The sequence below is a fragment of the Apus apus genome, chromosome 1, assembly GCF_020740795.1.
Source record: "Apus apus isolate bApuApu2 chromosome 1, bApuApu2.pri.cur, whole genome shotgun sequence".
Classification (NCBI taxonomy): Eukaryota; Metazoa; Chordata; class Aves; order Apodiformes; family Apodidae; genus Apus; species Apus apus.
The window spans coordinates 71,229,583-71,257,043 of NC_067282.1; the positions used below are offsets into that span (position 1 = coordinate 71,229,583).

Below are 27,461 nucleotides of genomic sequence, written 5' to 3' on the forward strand. Positions count from 1 at the left end.
GTACTCTGCTCAGGTGACACCCTTTCTGGAGTACTGTGTCTCGGAGACCCCAGTATAAGGACATGGAGCTGTTAGAGCAAGTCCAGAGGAAGGCCATGAAGATGATCCAAGGGCTGGAGCACCTCTCCTATGAAGACAGGCTGAGAGAGTTGGGGCTCTTCAGCCTAGAGAAGAGAAGGCTCCAGGGAGACCTTATAGCTGCCTTCTAGTACCTGAAGGGGCTACAGAAAAGCTGGGCAGGGGCTTTTTACAAGGGCTTGTAGTCATAGGATAAAGTGTACCAGTTTTAAACTGGAAGAGGGGAGATTTAGATGAGATATTAGGAAGAAATTCTTTCCTATGATGGTGGTGAGACACTGGACAGGTTGCACAGAGGAGTTTTGGATGCCTCATTCTTGGAGGTGTTCAAGGCCAACTTGGGTGGGGCTTGGAAGAACTTGGTCTAGTGGGAGGTGTCCCTGCCCATGGCACAGGGTTTGGAAATAGGTGATCTTTAAGGTCCCTTCTAACCCAAACGATTCTATGATCTTTCTGTATTTTTCACATAAATATAATTATCAGTGTATAAATTTTGTGATACTAAACTGTTAAAATTTCAGGTTGTATTTAAGTCTACTTTACGTCCAGGACAGATACTTTCTCAAAATTCTATCATAGATTATTAAGTTACCTTTTATAACAAAGTGCTTTTAGTAGTTAAAAAATTAAAAGACAAAGCATCTGTGCCTATTGCTGAAAACCTTATTCTTCTATACCAAAAGTTGTCTATGTAAACGTTATGAAACTTTTTTACTAATCAGTTTCCTGTGTGTATCTTCCTGCCCCTATATTCCCTATTTCAGTAACACTTCTCTTTTTCCCCTGTGTATCCACATCTTCATGTTTTTTCTCTAATGTGTTTTTCTCCACCAATACTGATCTCCTTCTTTTCCCTCTCTCAGATCCACTGCTGCTGGTGAAGATAATAAGCTCATAATACTCTGCTGGGACAAACCAATGGGCCATATCACCCAGCAGTCAGTCTCCGAGAGTAGCAATAGAATATGTCATTCAGGGAGAGTAATAAGTTGGGTCACTTTCTGCAGTCCCTTCCCTTTCTAATCTCCCGTCATCTACCATCACTGGATTGGAGATGTCAGCGAGTATATCCTTAGACAGTCCTTTTAGGATCCATTTATCAATAATGTCAACTAATTTGCCTAATGCCTTTTTGTACCTGGTGATACTGTCAGCATTCACAAGCTCCTATGGTGGGAAGTTTCAGAAGTTCATTACCTGTTATGTAAAGAAGTTTTGTTGGTTGGTTTTGTTTGTTTTTCTATTTTTCACTTGTTTTGAGTGGCTCTGTGGTTTGCTGAATAACTGTTCCACATCTAGCTTATCCACTCTCTTGATTCTGTAAATCTCAGTCATATCCCCCCCCATAGCCTTCTCCTCTCCAAATGAAAGTTGCAGCACTACTAGTCTTTCTGGTAAGGCTTATGTCCATCACCTTGAACATTAGTTGCTTTCCCTGTATCAGCTCTGACTTGAGTACATCTTCAGATGTGGAGACACAAAACTGAACTAATGGGCTCTCAGAGGTTTTAGATAGCAGCAAAATTATGTCCTCTCTGTTATAGTCTAGACTCTTCCTGATGATGCCCAACATTATTTGGCTTTTTGGTTTGTTGTTGCACAGTAAACCAAAGACTTGAGAGGAATGCCAGCTGTGCCCACAAAATCACTTTCCTGACCTGTAAATGCTAGGTTCAAATTCAGCATTGTAGAAGCCTAGTTAAGATTTTTTTATTATTATTATTATTTTTTCTGTCTAGATGTCTCATATTAAGTCTATCCACACTGAAGCTAATTTGTCACCTTCTTGCCCACTTACTCAGGCTAATGAAGACTTTAATGAGTTGGTCACTATTGGTACTGAATATCACTGTCCAAAGGAGACTGCAGTGTTCACTACCTGTTACGGATCATTAAAGATAATGAATAAAATTGGTCCAAGCACCCACCTGTGGTGTACCCCACTTCTGAGTTTTCTCCATGCTAAAAATCCATTAAACCCTATCCTTCCTTTCATGTTATGTAACCAGCTTTCTGTCCACAAAAAACACTTCTTCAGCCCCCTGACAACTTTGTTCCTTTAATAATGTTGCTGTGGAATGTTATTGGAAGGATTTTTGGAAGACTTACATAGACATATTCATATCCATTTTTTTTACATGCATGCTGACAGCTTCACAGAATTAGAAAAAAACTAGTCAGACAACATTTCCCATTGTAGAAACTCTGCTGGCTTCGGCAGATGATCTTTATCCATGTGCTCAGTCAGTCTTTATTTTACCACCTTGCTGGAGATAGCAATCAGCTTTCCCAGTCTGTAGCTCCAGAGTCCCTTTTGTAGATGGCTTTTTCCATGCAACGGCTTTCAGCTTTACAGAGAGTAAAATAACTGTATATAGGTATCTTTTTTAGAATATCCTGTGAACATGCTCAGAAGCCCTTGCTCCTAGTGTAGAGTAAGAGCTAAATTGATTGTATGGCTTGGATTTGAAAGTTTGGGAAGGTTTAGCTAAGCCGAGATTTTTACAAAAAATGTTATTTGAAAAAGTAAAATTTAAATAAAAAATTTATCCGTCCTGTGTCCTTTTCTTAGGTTGGAATCCTACTGCTATCTTGTCCTCTCTCTGTCTTTCCTAAGCAGGGAGTAGTCTCAGCAATCAGAGTTTCCAGACACAGGAGCCTATAAATGAGGGATGTCATGGTCTTGTAGCGATATAATACATGGCAGCTCATCTTTATAAGCACCCATTTTCATCACTATGACCTTGGCGAAAGCATCTTTTAATTTCCTACATAGCTGAGTAAGAGACTATATAGGCTTCAATCAACGCTTCATCCTCTGTTCCCTAAACGAATAAATTACTTGCTTCAGTGAGACTTTTGCATGTGGCACGTTGGTGGAAATTTGGAAATAGACTCTACATCCTGAGTCACAGGCTTAAGATTACATAATTCAGTTTTAACAAATAGACATTTTCTCAAAAATTATTTACCTAAGTAAACGTGTTTTGCTGTCAGATGTTACACAAAACAGGATATCTGTAAAATATTAGTAGAAAAGTTACAAATGTTATGTTTAGGCAAATTACCAGGAATAATTTTGACTGTAAACAACAGAATCACAGAATCCTGTTACTTAATTGTACAGTTTAAAACTGTGTTTAGTCCTGTATTTTCAGAATTTGTTTAGAGACAATAAAAATCACCTTGAAATAATGGTGTATTTGAAGTCTAATATAAACCACCATAGAACAAAATGTAAGGAAAACTTTTATGCTGAAAAATTGCATTATTTGCCATGTGGACAATTACATGGGGTGTGATTTTCTTTTTTCAGCTATATATCATGGTGTCTTAGACAATAAGAGATTGTCATGTTGTGAATAGCATATGAAAATGTTCAATGGTAGAATACCTGCAAGCCCAAATAATAATTTTCTTCTATTCATTTAGATAAATAGCTTGTGTAAATATTATTTTAATGATATATGCATGCAATTCACCATGAGAATATTTGCTTAAATTTATTTAAAGGAGAATTTAAAAGAGAATAACAAAGCTGAACAAAGATCGAGGCAGAAATTGTAGCTATGTTTGTAATTGTTCTCTTTCAAACAAATGGTTTCAAATATTTCAAATAAATTGTATGTCCTAGGAAGCACAGGCTGCCTCTAGAGACAGCATGTGAAAAAGGGAGACATGAAAGAAAACCTAATAATGTGGAGAAAAGCAGTCCTGGCTCCATCTGCTGTCTGCTTTTTTTTTTTTTTTTTTTTTCTTTTGGCACCTTCTTTCTTAGTGCTTTCAGGGTGGCAAGGTCCTCTATTTCTTTGAATGCAGACTGATGTTTTAGGATACTGGGTTTTTTCTGCTTTTGCCTGCTATTGAGGTAGTTTAATTTTTGAAAAAAATAGTCTACTATGTTTTGTGTTTTCTGCTTACCATGGATAGTTTTGGTCTGTGTTGTTCCTACCAGGCACAACTCTGATTAAGTAGGAACATACTTTTTTTGTCACCCTAGGATCAAATTAATTTTCTGACCTTCCCTTCTTTTCCACTTGTATTAGTAAATGCTGAAAGGAAGCCCAGGCACAGTTCTAGAATCATTGCTCATTCTTATACATATGCTCACAATATCTTTATCAAAGTGTAATTGAAAAATCTGCTTCAAGTGCTAGATTTTCATGTTGATTTCTCTTGGGAGTAGAAGGGTTGTTGGACCAAGGCTGAGGAGGAGAGCCTGGGGGTCTGAAGGGTTACAGCTTGTCCCTGTTCTGTTCTTGAATGGGCTTGATCTTCAGAATCACTTCTGGGGCTGGTGTAATTCATGCCAAAAAAATGTCAGGAAAACATATTTTTATGCCTTCATTGTGTAAAATATAGCTTGGCTCTCCTTACAAACTGGTTTTGTCTTTTATTCAGAGTCCTAATAAATAGCAATATTTTACGTGAAAGTTGTCATTTACTTGGAGGATGAATAGACTTCAACAACATTTTTTTTATTCTGCAAATAGCAGAGCTTTGCATTCACGGGACCTTCCCAATTTGCATTAGTGTGAATGCTCAAATTTGGAAAATGCCTGCAAAACAGAAATAAGACTTCTGAGTCAGTCCTGGAGTTCAAGATCATTTACTGAACTATGATCCTGAAAAGATCTACCTGACTGTGCTTCTAAAACGTGATTCTGTCTCGATAACAGAACCCAATTAAAATTTACAAATGAAAAATCTGACTAGATTGCAGAAATACTGAAAATACAAAGCAGATGCTAAACAGATAGGCAAGAATGCAAATAAGTCTTTACAAATACAGGTCTTTAAGTTCTTAGATCTAAAAAATACTACTGAAAGTTCCAGTCATAGCTAAACATCAGAAAAACTTACTGTGAGTGGAATTGCTAGAAATTCAAACTTTATAGTGAGGATTTCTAAAAACTACTAATAAAAAAAGATCTTTTGTGAAATGTATGTTTTTTCAGATAGGGAAGGACATTTATTCACAAGAATACAGAAAGCTCAAATAGAATAGAAAATTAGTAATGTGGTTAGGCCAAAGATTCAACATACTAGAAAGTAGTACAATTCATAATTCCTGAAGTTTTTGTGATATGAGGTCCATTTTGACAGTATGTAAGTCTAGTTCTAGCTTAGATGTCAGAATTAAAAAAAAAAAATATTTATTTGAGTAATCCTACCACTTGGGAAGATGAGAAGGTTTTTAAAAACCCAACCAGAAACAAAGTTGTGGCAATCTTTGATAAATGTCTACATTGACATAAAAAGTGAGTTACTGAAGTAGCATGTTTCTGGATTTTTGCAGTTTATGAACTAATGTTGACACGTTATATTAAAAGACATCCCTTAGCAGCAATATGTAAGATATGAGTTGAGTAAGTGTTTTGTGTGTTTATTTGTTTGTTTTTTTAAGGAAGTGGTTATTTGCTGAAAAATACACATTTAGTTGTTCCCAAACCACTTGTGAATATCAGTTCAAGTATTTACAGCTGTAATGGAAGAGCTGTAGTGATACAGCTGTTGAAATAATCATCTGCCTTTTACTCAACAGGTCAGCAATTAAGGAATCCCTTTTGTTGAATTTATTCCATAGAGAGTGCTGAATGCTTCAGCAGACACAGTTCATGGAGAAGATAAAGTCAAGGAAGAAAAACACCTTAAAAATTATATTTCATTCAGTTCAAACACTTTCTCTCCAATCCCAACCATATACGAAAAGAGTCAGTTCTAGAGTTCAATACTATATTAAATATTATAAAACATTATTATTGTTGTTGTTGCTGTTGTTCCAAAAATTCTGTTATTTGTTAGCCAATTTTAGGTAAGCGGTGACACGCAGAAGATTATTTACACTTCATTTTTATGTGTATTTGTATAGCCTAGTCTAGGTATTTTGGTTTTTTTTTATGTTACTCTTCTCCCTCATCAGGTACTTCCTCATAAGAATCAGGTATGTCATAACCTCCACATTAAAATATTGTTTTGAGGCAGTCTTCAAACTCAGGGATGTGTTGTTGCATCATGTCTAGTTCATCAATTCCCCAAGGAATCTCTGCAAAAATTAGAATTAAAAGCGTAGTGTTACAAATAAAGATCAAGAAAGGGTGAGTGTTTCAGTTGCTCATTTTGAGAACATCTTCTCTGGCATCTTTGTTGTTTAAATAGATATTAAGGATTTTTGCCTCATGAACTCAATTCAGTTTATTAGTTTGTTGGATCTCTTCCCCTGGACATGTTCCATTTCTTTCTCTTGAGGCTGAGGTTATTTGTGACAGTGTTTTAAAAGCATATAACACGTCTTCTCTTTTCAGTTTACAGTTGAAATATACCAGTTGTATGTTGGCATATACTTTGCAAGCTACTTTCTTATACCAAAACCATTTAAAAAATTACTGGGTAAAGAGCCTATCTAGAAATTGTAACGAGTGAAAATTCACCTTCTGCATTCAAAGTACTGTATCTTTTGAAATACTTTTCTTGAAATGTATTGCAAATACTACAAGGCATAGCGAAACATATTCTCTTCCTGTACACATAACACAAAATGTAGGTGCTGTTGTCTCTTGCTACAGTTCAATCACTTTGCTCATTTGTTCTGTTTCAGACGGTGCGCCATGGTTTTCCTTATCTACCCACTGCCTTAGCTTTTGACCCAGTTCAGAAAATTCTGGCAATTGGAACAAGAACAGGAGCCATACGAATGTATCCTTTCTCATTCAAAATTGGCACCATTTCTATGTATTTGTAATACAGTGAAGTGAATCATCATCTGCAAGCACTCAGGTAAGGCTACAGTTTGTGTTGTTACATTCTTCTTCATTTTGCTTTACTTGGATGGGCTGGAAAAGGGTGTGCAGTTGAGGAGTTATCATTAGGTCTTTGAGGTGCCTACCCCCAAAAAAATTTGAGTTGAGTTTTAGGCATATAGTTTTGGCACATATTGGTGCATATAAAGCAAAATTAATTGTTGTCACTTTTGTGTCACAATTGACACTTTTCAGTATGTAAAGGTAGATTACAAGGTGGTAACGAGCAAGTTTTGAATGTTGTGCTAGCAAGAAATAGATTCTTTGCTGCAATGCAGCAAGCCAACAGTATCAATATCTTCACTGTAGTTATCTACGTATGAGACTCTTCCAAGTAAATGGTGGGAAATGTTATTTTAGTGCAAAACTAATCTCTTTCTGTATGAGAAGATGACTCTACAAATACCTGTTTCTCTTCATTAATTATCAAGGTACATCTCTGCCAGCACTTTATGGGTATTTTTTTATACAGTAGGAATTTCAAATTAGGAATCTACACAGACTAAATAGAACATAAATGTAATTAATACTTGAAAATTTTTATTTTTAAAAAATTCTGAGGAGACTATTTAAATGTGATGTATTTCAAAATGTATAATTTTCTCTGCATAATTTTCTTAGTTTGTCATGGTTCAGATGTATTCCAGTTTGGTGAAAATGTATATTAAGTAAGAAAAAAAAGAAAAAATAGTATTAAATGAAGGCTTAAGAGTTACAGGACATGGAAGTAAAAAACCAGTATGTTTTATAACCTTTTTGTAGCTAAAGAAATTCTGAATTTTAAGTAGGGAACAATGCTGTATAAAATACCAATGTAATATTTTCTGGTTCTTTTGCTACCATTGTTCCCGAGGTAACTGTGAACCTAATGAACCCGAAGGCGGTTACAAAGTAAAGAAAAATCACCTCCTGGAGAACCAGTCTCTGCTTCATGTAACATGACTAAAACTTTGTTTCCTCCATTTTGGGTGCTCTTGGTTTGAACAGTTACATTTCCTTAAGCCTCATTTTGTATCTGATCCAGAACTTCTCAAAAGTCTCAGCTAAACCTCTAGTTATGTGGCAAGCTTTGCTTTGATAGTTCTACTATTAATATTTACCTATATGAAGTAGGATATATGTTCTGTTGCATTACAGAGGAAAATCCCCTTGAATTCGTGCACTTCTGGGAAAGTGCAAGTCTAGTAGTCATGCTTTTCTCTTTTGGGAGGCATGCCAGATTAGGAAGTTGGAGGTTTTTTTCTGGAATCTTCAGTAGTACCTTACGTGCATGGGGTATTGGGAATTTCCTGGGCAATGCAGGGGAATTAAGACCTTGCAGAAGACTGACTCCTGAGCCCACCTCTGCTTTCCGTCTCAGCAACATGGCCTTTGCAGGAGCAGTGCTGGTACTAGCTAGGCATCCTATACTTTTATAAGTGCCTCATTTAAGAAAAATGCAGGTACAGAGCCTGAATCAATACAGGTTCATGTAGAATTAAGTTAAACGTGCACAGGAGTGGAACATGCAGTGGAAAATTAGCTATGTCCCTAAACTCATATAAAACTCTCTACATCTTCTATGGAAATGCCTTATAAAGGGTGAGAGGAAGAAGGGAGAAGGATGTTTTTTTGAAGCACCCTTCCATTTAATATCTCTTTGCCCGTTGTGCTAGCAAACCCTTACTTTGTTCACAGAATTTTTTCTAGTAACTGAATCAAACAAAAGCATCAAGATTACCAAGGAATTTGACTTTTTAAAAAAAGTTGTAATGTCATAAAATGAATTCTTCTCAGCTTAGAGCCACAAGGATGATTAAGGGAGTGGAACATCTCCCTTATGAGGAAAGGCTGAGGGAGCTGGGTCTCTTTAGTTTGGAGAAAAGGAGACTGAGGGGGGACCTCATCAATGTTTACAAATATGTAAAGGGTGAGTGTCAAGACGATGGAGTTAAGCTTTTTTCAGTGAAGACCAGTGATAGGACAAGGGGTAATGGATACAAGTTGGAGCATAGGAGGTTTAAGATGAATATCAGGAAAAATTTTTTTACTGTAAGAGTGACAGAGCACTGGAACAGGCTGCCCAGAGAGGTTGTGGAGTCTCCTTCTCTGGAGACATTCAAAACCCGCCTGGACGCCTTCCTGTGTGATGTACTCTAGGTGACCCTGCTCTGGCAGGGGGGTTGGACTAGATGATCTTTCGAGGTCCCTTCCAACCCCTAGGATTCTATGATTCTATGATTCTATGATTCTTAGACACACAGTCTGTTTTGCTTAATGAAGGACTGAGATAGTGGAAGCTGTGCTTTGAAGACAGAGGGTGCCATAAAGGGAATTACTAATTTATTCATTTTAACTAAGGCTTCTCCACTTGGTGCTTAAAGGCTCACTAAATGTAAAAAAAAAAAACAAGTTGTGGGCTAATAACTTTGCATTTGTACACAAGGCTGAACAGTAATCCATGAAATAGGGTCTGGTACCACACACAGAACACCACTCATTTAAGCCAATCTTGCTGCAACCATTTGTAATTATTGTAATTGGGCAACAAAATTCAAGTCAAGATGTAACAGATTTAGGATTACATCTGAAAATAGAATTAATAATGGAATTTTTAAAGCAAACTGAAAACAAAAAAAAAAAGGAAAGAAAAAATTAACGCCTCTGAGTCTCCCATACTTTCCTGTAAATAGTTTTTAAAAGAGCTGTAGAATTTCATTCTGCCATGAATGTGTTAGGTTACACAAAGAGAGAATTTGTTCCACATACACATTGTGTTTGGCTGGCACTTCTCAACAGTACTGAGGAGGGAGTGGAAGGACAGACTATTTGGCTACCGTCAGAGAAATGCACCAAATTATTTCTTTGGTTACTTATTAGAAGCACCAAAGGGCCTAGTATGGATCAGACTTCATTGTGCTGGGCAACACAAAGACACAGCAAGACAGAATCTATGTTTAGTGTTAGTGTCATGATGTAGAACAAGTTGTGACTAGTGTAAGTCACACAGTGGTATTGTTGCTTCCTGTCTTTCTAAAAGATGTATGAAGTATTGGTGTTTCTACTGGTCACAAATTAACAGGTCTCAAAAGACAAGCTGTTTCCAAAGAAAATGAAGCATATACCTCTGCACTGGGAATTAATGTTTAACAATACACCTTCAGGTGATCATTTCAAATGATCCAGCAGCCATACTGAAATTGACAATGCTAAATTGGCCTGAGATAGAGTATATTATTCATAAGTTGCCATTAGAGTACAGAGATAAATGAAATTTCATTTTTGTATAAGAGTCAATTTGTCTTCTAGATTTCTTTTCAGGCTGCCTTAGGTGCAACGGCTATACTTCTATAGCAGTGGGAATTGCTGTTGCTATGCTCTACTGATCCTAGCAGTCTCTGTGGGATTCTCAAAGAACTTCAAACAACAATGCATGTTTTACCTACACTGATGACTGCTGGGTACTGGATCCTCACAGGGACAGCTATGCTCCAGCCACAGACTGAGGGTGAGCTGCAAATCATCAATTATCTTCCTGTTACCAACACAAGCTAACAAAATCTGCAAATAAAGGGCAAAACCCCCACTCCTGGAAGTATTGCTATGCCACCTAGTCATTCTTTTCCTTTGTCCTAAACACAGCCATTTTTATTTCCCCTCTGAGAACTTTTTTCCTATTTAAAGCCTGTTCTTGGCTTCTATACCTTTGATCGTTGCTCAGAACGTTGCTTGATACCACTCTGCCTGGACTATCCTCATTAATGGCAAACATGATGAAATAGAATTCCTTTTCTTATTGTCTCCATATCCTTCTTCTTGAGTTCCAGTATGGAGAACCTTCTGACATCACACACAATCAAATGAAATGTGCAGTCTCTGGTTACTATCAGAGAAGGTTCTGTATCAGCATACAAGGAGTTTAAAAATTATGAGACTTGGTCAGACTTAAGTCTCTTCCTCATTTCAGGGGAAAAAGAGAAGTCTGGGTGTTTGCCACATTCTTGAGCTGAATAAAGTGTTTATTAGTTGCTGTTAGCAATCATTATTCCACTATCAGACCTGAGGAGCAGCATGCTGCTCTCTGATTTCAGGATGTATATTTTCATGTTGTCATTTATTCAGCTCACAAATGCATGTTAAAATTCACTATAGGTACTTTCTGGAGTTACTGAGTCCATTCCTTTGGATTTCTTCCACTACATCAAAGATGTGCTTAGCCAGTACAGCTGCCTACTTCAAACATAAAGATTAGAGCATCTACATGTTTTTGTATTGAGCTGCTGATTATTTGGTGGTCAGCTGCAGTAAGAAATTCTGAAAGAGACTCTTGAATAACCATTATAATCTTTGCTTATTAGGAAATGAGTGAAAGTTTGTCTTAAATACAACGCAAATAAAATTTACTGGGTCCAGAGTGGCCTTCACGCCACTGAAAGCTTATCTGTCATCAAACAGGCTTAAATTAGTAATGTCTTTGGACATGTTTTAGTATTGTTTGTTGTGGTTGATACATAGTCATTAGACTTATGGGCTTCATGTTGTCATGGATGCTGGTTACAGGGCATGCAAATTGTCATTTTCACTGTTTGATGCTTGAGCAAAAATGTAAGCCATCCACAATGCATGCAAGGCTTTTCTAACAGACATACCAGTGCTATCAGACAATATAGTAGCCATCTTATACCTAAGCAAACAAAATTTTTCTGACTCACTAGCACATGAAAGTGTTGCTCTGCCCCCACTTTTGCTTAGCTGCATAGTCCTGACACTTTCCTTGCTCTGACGCTGGTGCTTGTCAGGTATTTCTGTAAGCAGTCCAATTCATGACCTGGCAAATTACTAGTTCTTTTTTTATGTGTTACTTTTTTGCTAGATTAGCAAACAGATTTTTTGGGTGCTTACCTCTGATGCTAGTCAGAATGATGTATAAGGAAGCTGGAAGGAATGCATTGCTGGAAATGGGCAGAGTGGGAGATAGAGGAGAAGTAGAAATATTGCTATTTAGCTAGTAAGAAGTAGGTTATGAGCTTGACTTGCCTTTCTTTGTGAAATTGTATAAAGAAAATCCAGCTATGACTGAATACAGTTGCCTGTGAACTTTGCTACAAAATGTAGAAACAGCATTTTAACTTTGAGCGTTATGGGAGATGACCTATCTTTTCCTTATATTTAAAATATCTCTTTCATGTAAAGCCATTTACAAATTACAAAATTCTACAGGCTCTGCTCAAGAGACAGTTTGGCTTTGGATCATATTTGGAATAATTTTTCTGGCCTGTTTTCTGTGTTTCTTCCCATGCTTTGATAATAAGGGTGATTTTTTAATATCAAATACAGTACAGTAGTACTTATCTTAATAGGTAAATGTAGTGAAAAAAAAAAGCAGCTCATTGCTTCAGCATGACCAAGAAGGCCAACAGCATTCTGGCTTGTATCAGAAATAGTGTGGCCAGCAGAACTTGGAGAGCGATTGTTCTTCTGTATTCAGCATTGATGAGGCCACACCTCAAATATTGTGTTCCATTTTGGGCCCCTGTCTACAAGAATGACATTGAGGTGCTGGAACATGTCCAAAGAGCAACTTCTGCTCTCATGAGATCCCACCTGGAGTACTGTTCTCCAGTTCTGGAGACCCCAACACGAGAAGGACATGGAGATCTTGGAGTGAGTCCAGAGGAGGGCCATGAAGATGATCAGAGGGCTGGAGCACCTCTCCTATGAAGACAGGCTGAGAAAATTTGGGCTATTCAGCCTGGAGCAGAGAAGGCTCCAAGGAGACCTTATTGCAACCTTCCAGTACCTGAAGGGGCCTGCAGGAAAGCTGGGGAAGGGTTTTTTGCATTGGGCATGCAGTGAGAGGACAAAGTGCAATGGTTTTAACCTGGAAGAGGGTAGGTTTTGGTTAGACATCAAGAAGAAATTCTTTCCTGTGAGGGTGGTGAGACACTGGCACAGGTTGTCCAGGGAAGTTGTGGCTGTCCCATCCCTGGAAGAGTTCAAGGCCAGGTTGGATGGGGCTTTGAGCAACCTGGTCTAGTGGGAGGTGTCCCTGCCTACTGCAGGAGGGTTAAAGCTAGATCTTTGAGGTCTCTTCCATCCCAAACCATTCAACAATTTTATGAACAAAGCTGATGAAGGGTCTAGAGAACAAGTCCTTTGAGAAGCATCTGAGGGAACTGGGTTTGTTTAGCCTGGAGAAAAAGAGGATGAGGAGAGACCTTATTGCTTTCTACAGCTACCTGAAAGGAGGGTGTAGCAAGGTGGGTGTTGGTCTCTTCTCCCAAGTAACAAGTGAGAGAACAAGAGGAAATGGCTTCAAGTTGTGCCAGGGAAGGTTTAGATTGGATATGAGGGGAAAAAACATCACTGAAAGGATTGCCAGGCACTGGCATAGGCTTCCCAGAGGAGTGGTTGAGTGACCGTCCCTGGAAGTATTTTAAAGTGTAGATGTATTGCTTAAGGGACATGGTTTAGTGGTGGACTTGATGGTGGTATAAGTTTATCATTGGACTTGGATGATCTTAAAGGTCTTTTCCAACCTAAATTATCTATGATTCTGTATCTCAGTTATTTCTATTAAACAGCCAATAATAATATATTTTATTTCAGACTTACTATCCCAAGTAAAGGGGAAGGTGAAATCTAAACCTAGGAAAGCCCTGTTGAACAGGACAGATCCTCAGCAGCTGACATACACAGAGAGGCCATATTACTATAAGGTAAAACTAAGGCTCTCTCTGTGCTCTAGAAAAAAAAATCAGGCAAAGAAAACAAATAGTGCTAATTAAATCATCGCCTGCAGGGTTCCGGCTAGTTAAACCAAGTGTGGTAAAGAATGTTTGACATCAGGTTGGATGTAATTTAAAAGAAGACAATACAACAAGGTTTTGTTCTATGAGAAGGATGGCATAACATCTAAATATAGTGTGACAGATTTACTCTGCTTGGAACTGATGTCTTTTAATCCAAACAAGGTTTCATTAGATCTTTATCCTTAAAATAAGCCAGTTGTGTTCCATGCTGTTTACTCTGTGTGATTTATTGGGCAGATGGAATGGGGGAAGCATAGACAAGATCATAAAACCAAAGTTCTGTTATTTGACTTGGAAGAATCATTGATGCATTTCATCTTTATCTCATTGTGGAATATATTTGGGAATTTTCCAGAGCACTCGAGTGATTCAGGAACACAGACCTCACTGAGAGTCAGTACTGTTAACATAAGGTCTTTTAAAAATCCCTCTGGGAATTATGACATACATATATGTATTTTTCTTTTATGCAAAGATACCGAAATAGGTTATTACACAAATATCAGTCTGCAATAAAATAAATTATTATAAAAGACATAAAAATAATCAAATTTATATTTTTAATTAAGTCTGACAGAACCAGAGTTTGGGGAATTTATATCTATACTGAGGTTACCATGCATCTGGTAACATGTGCACTCATATATGTATGCATATTAGGTCTTAGAATATATGCATAAACTAGATCTATTGGTCTCCCAAGCCTCTTTCATGCTTTTTAATTAAGCAGCTTAAATACATTACAGTTAAATGTGCTGAGCTTCCTTCCCTTTCAAGTAGTGTTTATCCAGGAGGTGAAAATGGAATCTGACTTCTGCAAACAAATCTACGAAGAAAAAAAGATTTTTATATATTTGGAGATGCACATAAAAATGGCACACAGATGGATGTATCTGGCAGCATTTTAATTGGAGCTAATGGCTGCATTTCAGACCACTGTCTGAAAAGATATTTTCTTTTGTTTGTTTCAAGATGTTTGTAATTTAAAAAAACCAACAACTTACTGTGGTATTGAAATGATGACTAGCAGTGACAGTCAACCATTTCAAAGAAGTGATGTCTTAATCAGATTTTGTGGGAGCTTTAGAGCTTTCCCTACTTTTTTTGTTCAAAACTTTCTGTCAGCAACGGAGGTGTTGTCATGCCTAGGAAGTAATGCACATCTATTTGCCCTCCTTTACAATCTGCTAATTATCTTTCTTTCAAAAAATATCCATGACCTAAATTTGGCAAACATCCTTTAAAACACTGAAATTTGTAGTCATACTATGCACTTAGTTATTTATTTTTACTCTTTTTCTTTGTTTGCTTTTATCTAGTGAGTACTCTTTGTGGGGGAGAGAAATTATATTTATCCAAATAACTTAGGAAAACCAGTAAGTAGCACAAAAGCAAACCCGAAGCACAATAGATGCATACATACACCGGGATTCTTTTAGTGTAGTGAAAAGAGACCTCTTTCTGTCTAGCTACAGGCACTCTTTCAGTTTAAATTCTTGATTTCTTCTTAAAGTTAGATGCCTTTCTTGCACATATGTTATTTATGAAGGGAGGCCATGGGACAGAAGGGAGCTGTGGAGGGTGGAATGCCTGTTACGAGGCAGAAAGGCTACAATGACTGTGAATAATTGTCTCTGCATGGGGAATACCATTGTAGAAGATCTTTGGAAGATTCTGGAACCAAAGAGATCCAGCTGTGAAGATCTTCTGTAGCAAGGAATGTAAACCACTTATTGGTGGCTCAGTATCAGATGGGACAAACATAGTTGCACACTATTTCAACCAAAAGCTCAAGTATAGGTGTTGGACAAATCTGTAACTTTTCCTGCGGTCTGAAAAATGGGGAGATGGATTGAGCAGAAGCCATTGTCTCATTCAGGAGAGGAAAAGCTAAAGGTTTCCTTGACAAGCTTCTTTTCCATCATCTGGTTTCCTTTATGAGGTTCTTTTGCCTCATCCATGACCAGCTCAGTCCCTCTTTCCCTGGCTCTCATATACAGGTGCTAGGTCTATCGATCGCCTCTTAAAATAATGGAAGGAACTCCTAAAAAAAAAAAAAAAAAAAGCCAGACAGGAATCATGCCTTCAGTGTGAACTATCAGGAAGGCAGCTTCAATAGTTTGGAAAGCAACTTTAGTTGCAGAGCACATGGTTAGATGTATCTATTAATTTGGTTTTGGGAACTTCAGTCTGTCTTTTTTAACGGGTTAGGTGCGTAAGAGGTGATAAGAAGGAAAGATAAAAATAGGAAGATAACCAGCAGGGTTTTGCAGAAAGTTACTAGTTTTCTCTGGGTAAAGTGGATCCTTTGTGGTTAGTCAGTGCTGACTAAAGCTCAGTCAGAAGGCAATGGAAGTTTATGGCCACAGCAGCTGGAATCATATGGCAAAAGACACATGCCCTTCTGCTAAAGAATGTACCTTTCAAATTTTTGCTCTAGTCCCACAGTGAAAGGGAATGAAAATTATGTCTGTGCCAGGCTTCTGAATTTTGCTTTGTGTTGTTACAATAATGCTCCACAATAGCAAAAACTCTGGTGTGTTATCAACACCTTCTTAGTCATGTATCCAAACCAGAAGACCATACAGGTTGCCATGAAGAAAAACAGCTCCATCTCTGCCAGACTCAGTGCACTTCTCAACAATCCTTCAGTACTGTTTATTTGAACAGTTGTGGTCTTCAAGCAATGATGATGGGAATTCTAGCAATCCTAACATGCTTTCATTGTAAAACAGCTGAAGCAGGATTGCACCATCCTGTCTCTATTAAGAGTAACTGATTTCTAGTGAATAGCATCTGGGATTTTAAAATTTTACTAAATGGATATTACCAAGTCTCTGAGCATATTTACATGTTGCTATTCAAAATAAGCTCCAAAAATGCTTACAGATAACATAAAAAGGAAATATTGGAATTTGATTATTTTGTACTGTGATTGATTTCTGGCATTTTTGGTGATTGCTCCAAGAAAATTAAAACCCGAATCACCCGTTACACTGCTGGATTTGAAGTAGCTACAACAGGTCCATTTTAAATGCTAAGACTTTTAGAGGAGTCTGAGTTTCTGTTTAATTATTTAGTTGTATTTTCTGCAATGCAAAATTGGTAGCCCTGTGACATTTTATTTACATACTTCAACTACTTCAGGAAATAAATAAGGATTGGCTGGATTATTTGGTCTGATCTGAGACATGCCAGTTTCAAATGCACTGTTCTTTTACTATGAGATGAATCAATGTGATGTGTGGTGGAAGTATACTAATATTTGAGTAAATGCATGTAGCGGGCATGCATGTGAATAACATTACTCAACTATATAGTCTCTTGGAAGCCTATGATTAGAATTTACAACATAGTCTTTCAAAATAATTATCTTTAGTTGTGGGGGTTTTCCTTTATTTATTTGCACCATGTAAGTTCACATGTTCAAATAATTTCTTGCCTTTAATTGCAGATAGATGTTTAATTGCTGTTAAATTATAATAGTAGTGCTTTATTTTTCATGGCAGTTTTATTAATCTTAATTTGTTGTTTGTGAGATTTTATTTTAAGTTAAATACTTAGAGCTAAAGAGTGGCTAACAGAATATGTCAATACTTTATCTGTTGAGAAACTTCATTTAAAATATGTAATTTGGTGAGGGGAAGTGCCCTATATTTCTTCTGCAGACATCATACATGCTAATCAGGAGATTATTTGCATAGCTTTTTATCTTATTAGCCACATTCATGAGAGGGACATAAATTTGAAGCCCAAGAATGCAGTCTCCTTGATAAAAATTAAATTAAAACTTTACTATGAGTTTAGCCATTTTTAAACAGAAAATTAGTAAGTGCTAGAAGGAAAAGTGTTTAGATGCCATTCATGAAACCAAGCAAGCAAAGTAATGTTTATTTCCCTGTAGTGGCTCCTAAAGATACGAGTAACTTCAGGGTGATGCAGACAAGAGATTCTTTACCTACGTCTTATTCCACTGTGGAGGGTAACCTAACCACCAGCACATAAATAGGATATAAGTAGCACTGTCTTTCCTGGTTTTTGGGAGTTATCCAACAGGTATGAATTGAGCCACTAAACTTCTAATAAATTATTAGTTGTACACATCAAAGGTTTTCCCCCCGATATTTTCAAGCCAAAATTACTTGACAAATTCACCATTCTTTCACGTTTTTATTGTATCCTTTTCTTCCTTGCCCTCTGCAAGTTTTGAGCAATCTCTCATGATTCATTAAGAATATTTTCTTTGTGTTATGCTGATGTTCTAGACCACTTGTTTGTTCTCTGATTTCAGGTTAGTGAGGGTTGTTTATCTTCTCATTCAAGAGAGATTTTGTTTATTTACTCCCTGAAGGTACCAAGTCATCCAATTTATGTGTGAGAGGGTTTTGTTAAGAAATCATTTGAGCACTTGAAAGATATGAGTATACACTCTTAGCAATACAGCTGTTTACATGGAGAATTAAAAAGTTAAGGAGGGAATATATAAAAAATTCAAACACTATATGAAGATAACAACAGATGAAGCCTTAATACCTGACCCAGCACGTTGCTTTGCTCACAAGACCCATGGGCTCAGACAGGAAGCTCTGAATTTAAGAACTACTTTGAAATTACCAAATCTATCGGGTACCCTATTGAAATCTCTAATATCAAAAACCACACTGGAGTGCCTGAGCCAAATGTAAGTGGAATTCAGGCTTCTGAAACTGAACTTCTGAACATCTCTGCTCAGTTGTCTAACCTGGGTAACGCCCCACCTCTTCGGATGGTTTAAGTGTTGTTTGTGTAGACACCCTTCAGTGCCCTGGCTTTAAGAGCATCAGGTCTGTCTCATGATAGAGTACTAGTATGATTAATCAATTAGGCAGTTCTCCAGCAGCTCTGTTAAAGGATTAAGATCTGGCAGACCTTCTCAGAGCAAGTGTAAACATCTGATTGAACGTAAATGCAGTGGTAGATGGTACTTCTAATATTTTGTGCTCATTTTGTATCCACTGACAGGTATTGTGGACATATTGATTTGAGATATGGGAGTGTTAGTTAAATGTTCTCAGCCAAAAGTTTAAACCCATGCATCCTGTTACACAAGACAACATTTTTGCTACCATACCCATGAGATATTTTTCACCTGAAAGTGTTCCACTTTGCAGGAAAAGGAAGCACAACTGTGTCTTTATAGGTTAATAATTTAGTCACATAATTTAAAGTAGGAATCTTGCACTCCAGTCTATGCTCAAGGACTATTTATAGATTTTATTTTGAACAGTGATTAGATGCAATAATTATAACGTCTGAAGTTATTCTTGTTTTTGTAGATCATGTTATCTTAGCAAGACAGGTTGAATGTCTAATTCATAATAGCTTCATATGGTTGTTTCACACAGGTTTTTAATGAAATAATACTTGACACTTGAAGATCAAATGGTTCCCAATAGATCTGGTAATTTCAAAGTAGCTCTTAAATTCAGAGCTTCCTGTTTGGGACTTTCTTGAATGTATTTCTTTTATATTAACAGATCAATGGATAGCATATACAGATTATAGTAGAGACTGGAACCCAAGACCTCTCCATCCCAGGTGAAAACATGCTAGCCATGATTTCTTGCTCTCTCTGAATGGGTCTTGCCTTCTCCCCCAGATCTTCATGTCCTGACCTTCTGAACTGAAAAAATCAAGAGCTACTGTAGTTCCAAGAAGGGTCTGGTCAGGATATTGTGCTCATAGCACTTTTATTTCAAGCAGTGTAACTCTTCATATTTTTGTTTCCTCATTCATTTTATATGCAGGAAATGCTGAACTGTTAATGGGGCAGTTTTTGCATGCTTTGTAAGTACCCCTTTTCATTCATACAAGAAGGTGTCTGATGGATAGAGGCACATGCAGACTTAGAATTAACTAAACAGAATTTTTGGAGAGAAAAGTTTTCATCTTGAGCAAGGCCTGAGACTTGCCTTTTCAAGTCCTTTGGCCTTTAATAAATAGAGCCTTTAACTTGGTTCCTGCTGTTTACATCTGCAAAATGGGAAAGGATCTACCAGTGTCAAGAAGTCTTATGAAATGTAATGCATGGTTGTAAAATTATTTTAAGTGAAGAATACCAGCATTACATTTCCCAGAGGTATAGAAAAAGGAAGTCCTAAGATACGTTCACAATGGAGTCATTTGCACTGATACAAACATCTGTGGATTATCCTGTGCATTTTGATCTTGCCACCACAGAGGCATACATTTGTATAAAGTGTACATTTGTATAAAGTGTATGAATAACCATGCTTGAATACATATTTGCCAATTAAAATAAGATTTCATGTAAAAAATGGACGTAAGATTAGTTTAAAAATAACTCAGTTAAATGAAAACCATCATCCGGCTCATAAGTGTTTTTCAAGCTGCCAACTTCCTTGAGTAGCATGTCCTACCTAAGAAGAAAACAAAGTTAGAAACTCCACTATTTTCTGAAACAACATGAGAAGCAAATTCTCCTGTGAACTTCACCCCTAATAATTGTGTTCTCCTGTGCTCCTAAAGTTCATAGCTTAGGGTTGCTAGCACCGCAATTCTCAAATGAAAGGGAATAGCAGTGAAAAACTTTTATTGTATAGGTTCCTTCAGTTTTAATTGAGAGATTGTTCTTTTGTACATGAAAGTAGAAGAATCACTTCGTTAGGCTGACATTTTTTACTACAGCAAAGACACTTTCTCAATTTCTTTTAAGAGTAAATTAAATCACAGGGAAATCAATGTCTGCAATAAGAAAACAGTGTAATTTTCAGGGCTGCTGAACAGCTTAATGACTTCAGACATTTTCCAGTTGTTAATTTTTTTAAAAAACTATTTTTAGAGGAATATAAATGATGCTATATGGTACATATTCCTAGAAGGAGGCTACAACCAATGCTACATAGCAAATCAAGGTTGTACATGCACATTTAATTATTGCAGTTGATAATCTTATTGAATGCATGGCTTTAGTATACTGTATTTAACATTCCTGTAATACTTCCATGTGATCATATAATAAATAATTCTCTAGGAACTAGAGTTAGTTTTGCACTAGTGTAGGAGTAATAACTTATTTCCTTGATTTAAATGTATTTAAAACATGGGAACATATATTTAATTCATTGTTACGTAAAATTAGCTGAATTTAAAAAATAATTATATAAAGAATCTCTGAAATAGAATCTAAATTAGAAATAGCCAAATCTAGTAAAACCATCAGTTTAATTGCTTTCTTATTAGCAGCTTTACATTCCTAATTAAAACTATAATTGGTTTTCACCCTGCTTGCTAGAGATACCTTCACAGTCTGAGTTTCAAGTTGATATTTCTCATTTTTGCTTTCTCTTTTTCCTCAGTAGGGAATAGAAAGACCTAGAGTTCCAGCAGTGATTGTATTTTGGTATCTTAAATGATACCAAAAAAAGCTTACCTGAACTAGATAGTGTGAGAATTTGCTACTAAGTATTTTCAAGCTGCTTGAAGAATCAGCAGAACCTTTTGGGAGGAGCAGGCTCATGCAACCATCTTCATTTAAAAAAACAATAGGAAAACCTTTTGGATCTCACTTAAAAACTTTCTTAAATGCATATTTAAAAAATTTCTTACTCATCGACCAACTACTGGAGCAGCTACAGCATTATCAAGTGTTATTGAAGTGAGCATTTTTACACTGTCTGTGAAAAAGATACTCTCTTTTTAATTTTTTTAGTTCTAGTCAATCTCTGGTTATATAATCACAGTACGTGTGCCCTGGAGCCTTGTTGTCACTGCTCATTGCAGTTATTATTCAGACATGATTCTGGAAATTTAGGCAAGGTATTTTTAGCAATAGAATCTTGTAAAGTTATCTTTTAAAGAGAAATTGAGCTGTGAATCTTCATGTTAGATTCAAGCTCATAAGCATATAAGATCTCTCATGGGGCTTTTTTACTGCAGCAATTGTATTCATCAACAATCTGTATATAGGTAATTACAGAAATTCACAGATGTCTTCCTACAGTTTCTGTTGTAAGTTTAGTTTCTCAGTGAGCATAAGCACTTATACTTATTTTTTCTTCTAGTGGAAATGACATTGAATTTTTCAGCTTTGTACATGACATTCATCTTGCTTGTTCACCAAATGTGTCTAAGTCTGTTTAAAGATCCTTGCTAAACTTGCTAGATAAGATGATCTTGTGACATGTTTAATTCTTTAAGTCTTTAACAGATGAAGAAATATACCAAATTTTATCAGATGTACACTGTATTATTGTGACTTCAGCCTAAGTGCAATTGCTTTTGGCAACCATGTCTTCAGAATATCAAAATCACTATTGAAAATGGACTGTGTTCCCCTATCTCCCACCCGTTTAAAAAATACTTTTCAATTTCTTATAAATCCTACTGGGAACTTTTGAAGACTGTTACAGTTCAGTTTTTCACATTGTTGACAGTTAATTATCTTTTCTTTCCTACCAAAAATTTTAAATCAATTGAGGTATTTTCTCATATTCTGTGTCTCTTTAGTTTCTGCATTATTTTCTGGTTAAGGACACTATCTGCAGCCTTTTTTACAACTGTAGAAATTGATGTCCAGTTTCATGAACTTTTACAAAGCGAAGTGGTACCAAGGAATCAGTATCACATGAACTTTTTGGGAGGAATTATTGTTACTTTTTAGGGAATAATGATTAGACTAAGTTACTTATTTATTTGGTTTTTGTTTAAATTTATTTATTTTAATTTAAACAAGTTTGCTAGTTGCCAGCATAATATTTGCAGATAATTTGAAGTATGTATTATTGTCCGTGCAGTTTGGGGGGAATTTTCACTAGCATCCATTCTGCTTCATTCCTTCCAAAACATGATGTGTAGCATCTATGCCTACTAGTAATTTACAAAGGACGTTGTATGTTGGTTTCTGAACCTGTGTTTCTGGTATCCTTATATGTAATAGTATTACCTAACACACACACACACAAAAAGGAGTGCACCTAAAGTATCCTTCACCAAAACACAGTTAAAAGCTGAATCAAAGACTTAATTATGGTTTTCAATATTCTTTGCTTGCTTCCTTTAGCCCTCAGTAACCCAGGAGATTCTCCAGGTTTTGCTGTAGTTATTATTGTTTTGTAGGTTTGCCATTTCCAGTGTGATCAAAACATTTCATGTTTGGAGTTGAATGTGGTTATTCCAGGGAGATGTTGTGCTTTCCACCTCCACATAGCTTGACTGTATTTTCCCCCAGGTTTTATTCTCCTCATTAAAAACAAATAAAACATTTGAACAAGAGCACATATTTGCTTGTTATGATATTGAGCAAAGTGTTGTATTAAATATCGTCTTTGCATAAAGAAGTTTGGACTGTTAACCCAGCTACTGTTCTTATAATCATAAAATCTCCATTGTAAATATTTTCTTCTACCTTCTGCAGGAATAGATGGAATCCATATATATTTGTTCCATCAAGTTTAATACATAACATAGCCTTTGCTTGAACTGAATTTGGACCTCTAGGGGCTTTAAAAACTGAGGTCTCTCTTATTAAGCAGCAGCTATGGGTGCAACAGCAAAGAAAGTGAAAGGAATCATCTAGTCGTGCTGGATCTCAGTCAGTTTTTTTTTTTAAAAAAGAGGTTTAAGCACTTGAGAAGCATCACGTGTAAAGAAAGACAGAATTCATTAGTTTTTAATGCTTCCATTTTGCATTTGCAGGTTTGAACTGACTTTCAAAGAGATCAGTTCTAAATCAATATTTTGTAATCTGTGCCAATATAGTTAAAGCTACAAAAAGCCACACAGTGGAATGGGGAAAATGCGGTATCTCCTAGTCACCAAGTATCTTTTTCTTCTAGGCTGGCACTTCAGCCCCAAGCTATTACATTTAATGGTATTTAGCCTGAAATCCTGTGTGCATGTTTCTGATGATAGTCTAACGTGCCGTTTTCCAGATCATAAGGAATTCAGGACTGATTCCCATATTCTTTTGCATTGTGCTGCTGTAATAGCAATGTAACAGTATAATGTGTTAAGGATAAATCAAGTACGACTATACCTTATTTTCCCCATGTATTTTATGATTGCTGAGGCTTGATCTATAGATTTTAGATTACCTATTATAGTCATTGGATGGCATTTGTAGCATAAATGGAACGTGTTAGCTGATTCAGGTTTTTAGCGCTCTGATGTTATACCTGGGCATTTGTTTAATGTTCTGCTACATACAGAAATGCTGCATAAAATGACAGGGTAAAATAGCTTCATTGTGCACGTTTGTCAAATATAAGAAGAGGTTGTAAAAAATTCATTGGCCAAATGTGCGTCACTGTGTGTTATTTTAGTTCGTATCTGAAGTGAGGAAAAAGGAAACAGTATGCACACAAAGAGAAAAGAAGATATTCTTGGCAGTTGTATACTTCCAGATTGCATTTGCATTTGGATGGTGGTGGGGGATGCAGATCTGGGAAAATGCTGTGTAACGTGGCCACCTGTCAGGAAAATTACCACCTGTCTCCAGTCCTGATCTTAGTTGTTCAGAACATTAACAGAACAGAAAAATAATGGTATCCCTGTAATTGAAAACAGTTGATGAGTTGATCTTTTTTAATAGGGTTACAAACTATTTATTACCCTGGTAATAAAAGGATTAATAAATTGTTTTACAGTGTATCAGAGTATCAACCTCTCAGGCTGACAGAACTGGCTCTTGGTATTTATCTGTATGTTAATTTTTAGTTTCTACAAGCCTACATATGAAAAACATCTGTTTAAATTTCTCTTTTATCTCACTAAGGCTCCTTTCATTTCAGTCACAATGGCAAATTTTAGTCACTGTTGCTTATGGGTTCAAGCAACCACCAACCTTATCATCCATACTGTAGAATCCCATTGGTTGTTTCTCTTACCACCTTTCCCCCAAAAAGGGAACGAGAAGCTTCCATGTTCTCCTTTGTCACTTCTTCCCTGTCTCTGAAGTATGAAGCAGGATTAACCATTGAACATTCACTGAAATGATGAATGCAGCATGAAGACCCCAGCCTCCGGCAGCACTTTGCTACTAATAGCATAGCCAGTCCAAAGTCCTCAAGCTACTTAGCGTGAATTATATCTAGAAATAAGAACTTTCACAGACAGGTCCTCTTCCTCTTTCTGGACTCCAGATGTGTTTTTTTAGTAGTTTAAATCACTTCTGCAACCTCCCCTGACACTAACACTCATAAAGCTACCAGGTGTTCCACATCTTATAACCCTGAATTGCTCCTTCTGTTCTGCTGCACTCTGATGTTCTGCAAAACTTAAGGAAATCACTAGGTGTTTTTCTTTAGCTCTACCCTTGTTATGTTTGGCATTACCTCTTGGACTGGCAGCCTGGTATTGTCCATGTGGCTGTTCTGCTGAGATCTAACAAGGGAAGATAACCAGGACAGAGGAGAGTGTCTTCCTAAATTCTTCTACTGTAGAATAGTGCCCTGCTATTACATGAAAAGCTAATAGTTCCAGCATCTTCAGACTAGCTTTTCTTCATATCATGTGGTATTTCTGCTGTTTCATGAATATGCAACCACTTTCCTGCATTCTTCAGTATCAGCAGATAATCACATTAAACCTGTCTTAGCAAACCCAGGAGTCCTTTACTCCTACCTGCCTAGACTCCCCTGCATGTTACTGTGCCTCTGCAATTCCTCAGCTCTGACAATTGCCTTTCATTCTACAGGTCTTTCATTCTCTCAGGTCTCATACCCAGTGAGACTTTACCTGTTTGTTCATCTGCAAGAGCTGCCAGGTTCTGCACAGAGCTATGACCTTCCTTTGCTACTGTTTGCAGCAGGATACACTGTATAGACTCATGTTTGTAGCTGAACACAAAGTATTTGCAAGTATACAGAATAACTCAATAAATAATATATGTTAAATAGAGAACTTGAAGACTTGGCAGTCATAAAGTAAGGGGACAACTTCTACTTCTACTTGAAATTGAAGAATATTCCACTGGCCGCTACAGCAATTGTAACAATGGAACATTAAAAAAAAACAAACAAAAAAAAAAAAAAAACACAAAAAAACAAAACAAACAAACAAACAAAACCCAAACAAAACAACAACAAAAAAAACCCCAGTTTTTAACTTCTTTTAATGAAATTGGATCAGTTAAGTGGAGGAGGAGAATAAACAGAATCTGATTTAGACAGTTATATGTATTCATCAGCAAGTCTCCAGAAATTGTTCAAATTGTTTCAAGTATGAATATTTTTTTTCAGTCTTTATAAAAACTTTGACACTTTTTGAAGTATAGCACCACTGCAGGCTCCACCAGCTGTGGACATAGCTAAGCTAGGTGCTTGGAGTACAGTTGTGGTAGGAAAGAACTCAGTGAGTGAACTCACATTCTACCTGGGAATGTGAATATATGTTGGGAAGTCAACCCATACTGGTCGTAGTGCAGCTGCAGATAACATTGTTACACTACTTGAGCTTTGTGAGATCATTCTAAATTACCTGCCTAAGTTGTAATCACATCTTTGGCAGCTGTAGGATCGTCTTGTTGTAACTAGAGGCTGTACTCTTTTTATACTTTACTGTAACTCATAAATGTTTAAGACAGCTTTTGAGCAATTAGTGCTGCTTCTGGTCTAGAAGGTATGAATTTGTTACGTGCAATGATTTTCATAATGTGTTGCCTTAATTGTTTTCAGTCAGTTTGGCAAAGAAAAGCAGTAAAACTGAAAATATGTGAGATTGCAGTTTTCTACCTCCACAGATAACATGCAATGTGAATTCTAACCTATTTTCATGAAAAAAACCACCACAATAACAAATGGCTTATTCCACTCTATTCTTAGCCTGGAATATGCTGACACATCTAATGGCTCATAAGAAATACTTTACACGTGAGTTGTCTTGGTTAGCAGCTCACTGGGTCCCCAAACTTGTGCTTCCTATTTATTAAGTGAATTTACACTTGAATGCAATTTGTTTCTTAATGCTTAAAGACTATGCTTAAAGCTTTACAGCTATAAAAATATGAAAAAGTCTTCTGGGTTAGAAATCTCTTTTTCTCTAAGTGTTGGGTTTTTTCCTTCAAAAATGTAGTCATGTATTTCGTATTCATCCCTGTGCGTGACCTATCAGACTGAAGTGGCTTGTGGAGAGGAAAAGCAGTCCCAAGATAAAATACTAGGAGCAGCACTAGAAGAATTCTGATGCAGATTTATTTTTTAAAACCCATATCAAAAAGACACTTAAGGAAATTAATTCTTGACTCATGACCATGTGCAAACATTTTTCAGGGCAATCTGGAATATACATCTACTTGTTTATCTGTGGTCGTTCTCCTCTCAGAATGTGACCACATGTACTTGATATGCTTGCTGAAAATCTTGAGGATTCATGCCTTGGTGAGTTCTTGGGTTGCAGCTGAGGCTGTTTATTTCACCTTCCTAAAAAAAGGTCACCTGTTGAGTCTAGGAGCCACCTGAGTAACTGGAAATGGTGAGCTGAGCTGCATACATGAGCTTGGTAGGGAAGTACTAAGGGAGAGTGGTGCTGCAGATCCTGGGACTGTCCTTTTCAACACTGTCTTCTTTCATTAGATATTCTCTGTTTGCCTCTTTTTGTCTTTTTTTCTCCCCTGTGTAGTGGGGGAAACAGAAGAGCGAGTCTCTTTCTAGCACAGGGAAGGTCAGAAAAAAACACTAAAATAATGAAATTGTCTCACTTTAGTAAGTTCCTGAGAGTATGCAGATCCATTTCTTTTATCCTTACAAGTGGACTTTCCTTACAACACCTCTTTCAGAATTCAGGATCACAAAAA

The 27,461-nt window shown here is 36.8% G+C and overlaps 1 protein-coding gene across 10 annotated transcripts in view; it reads left to right on the forward strand.

Annotated features, from left to right (window-relative positions):
- Nucleotides 1-27,461, forward strand: part of STXBP5L (syntaxin binding protein 5L) — a 197,332-nt gene that overhangs the window by 12,417 nt on the left and 157,454 nt on the right. For all 10 annotated transcript variants that reach the window (XM_051611733.1, XM_051611784.1, XM_051611740.1 and 7 more), the window contains exon 2: nucleotides 6,677-6,774. In XM_051611733.1, the coding sequence (XP_051467693.1) occupies nucleotides 6,677-6,774 (98 nt within the window). The remainder of the gene's footprint in view (nucleotides 1-6,676; nucleotides 6,775-27,461) is intronic.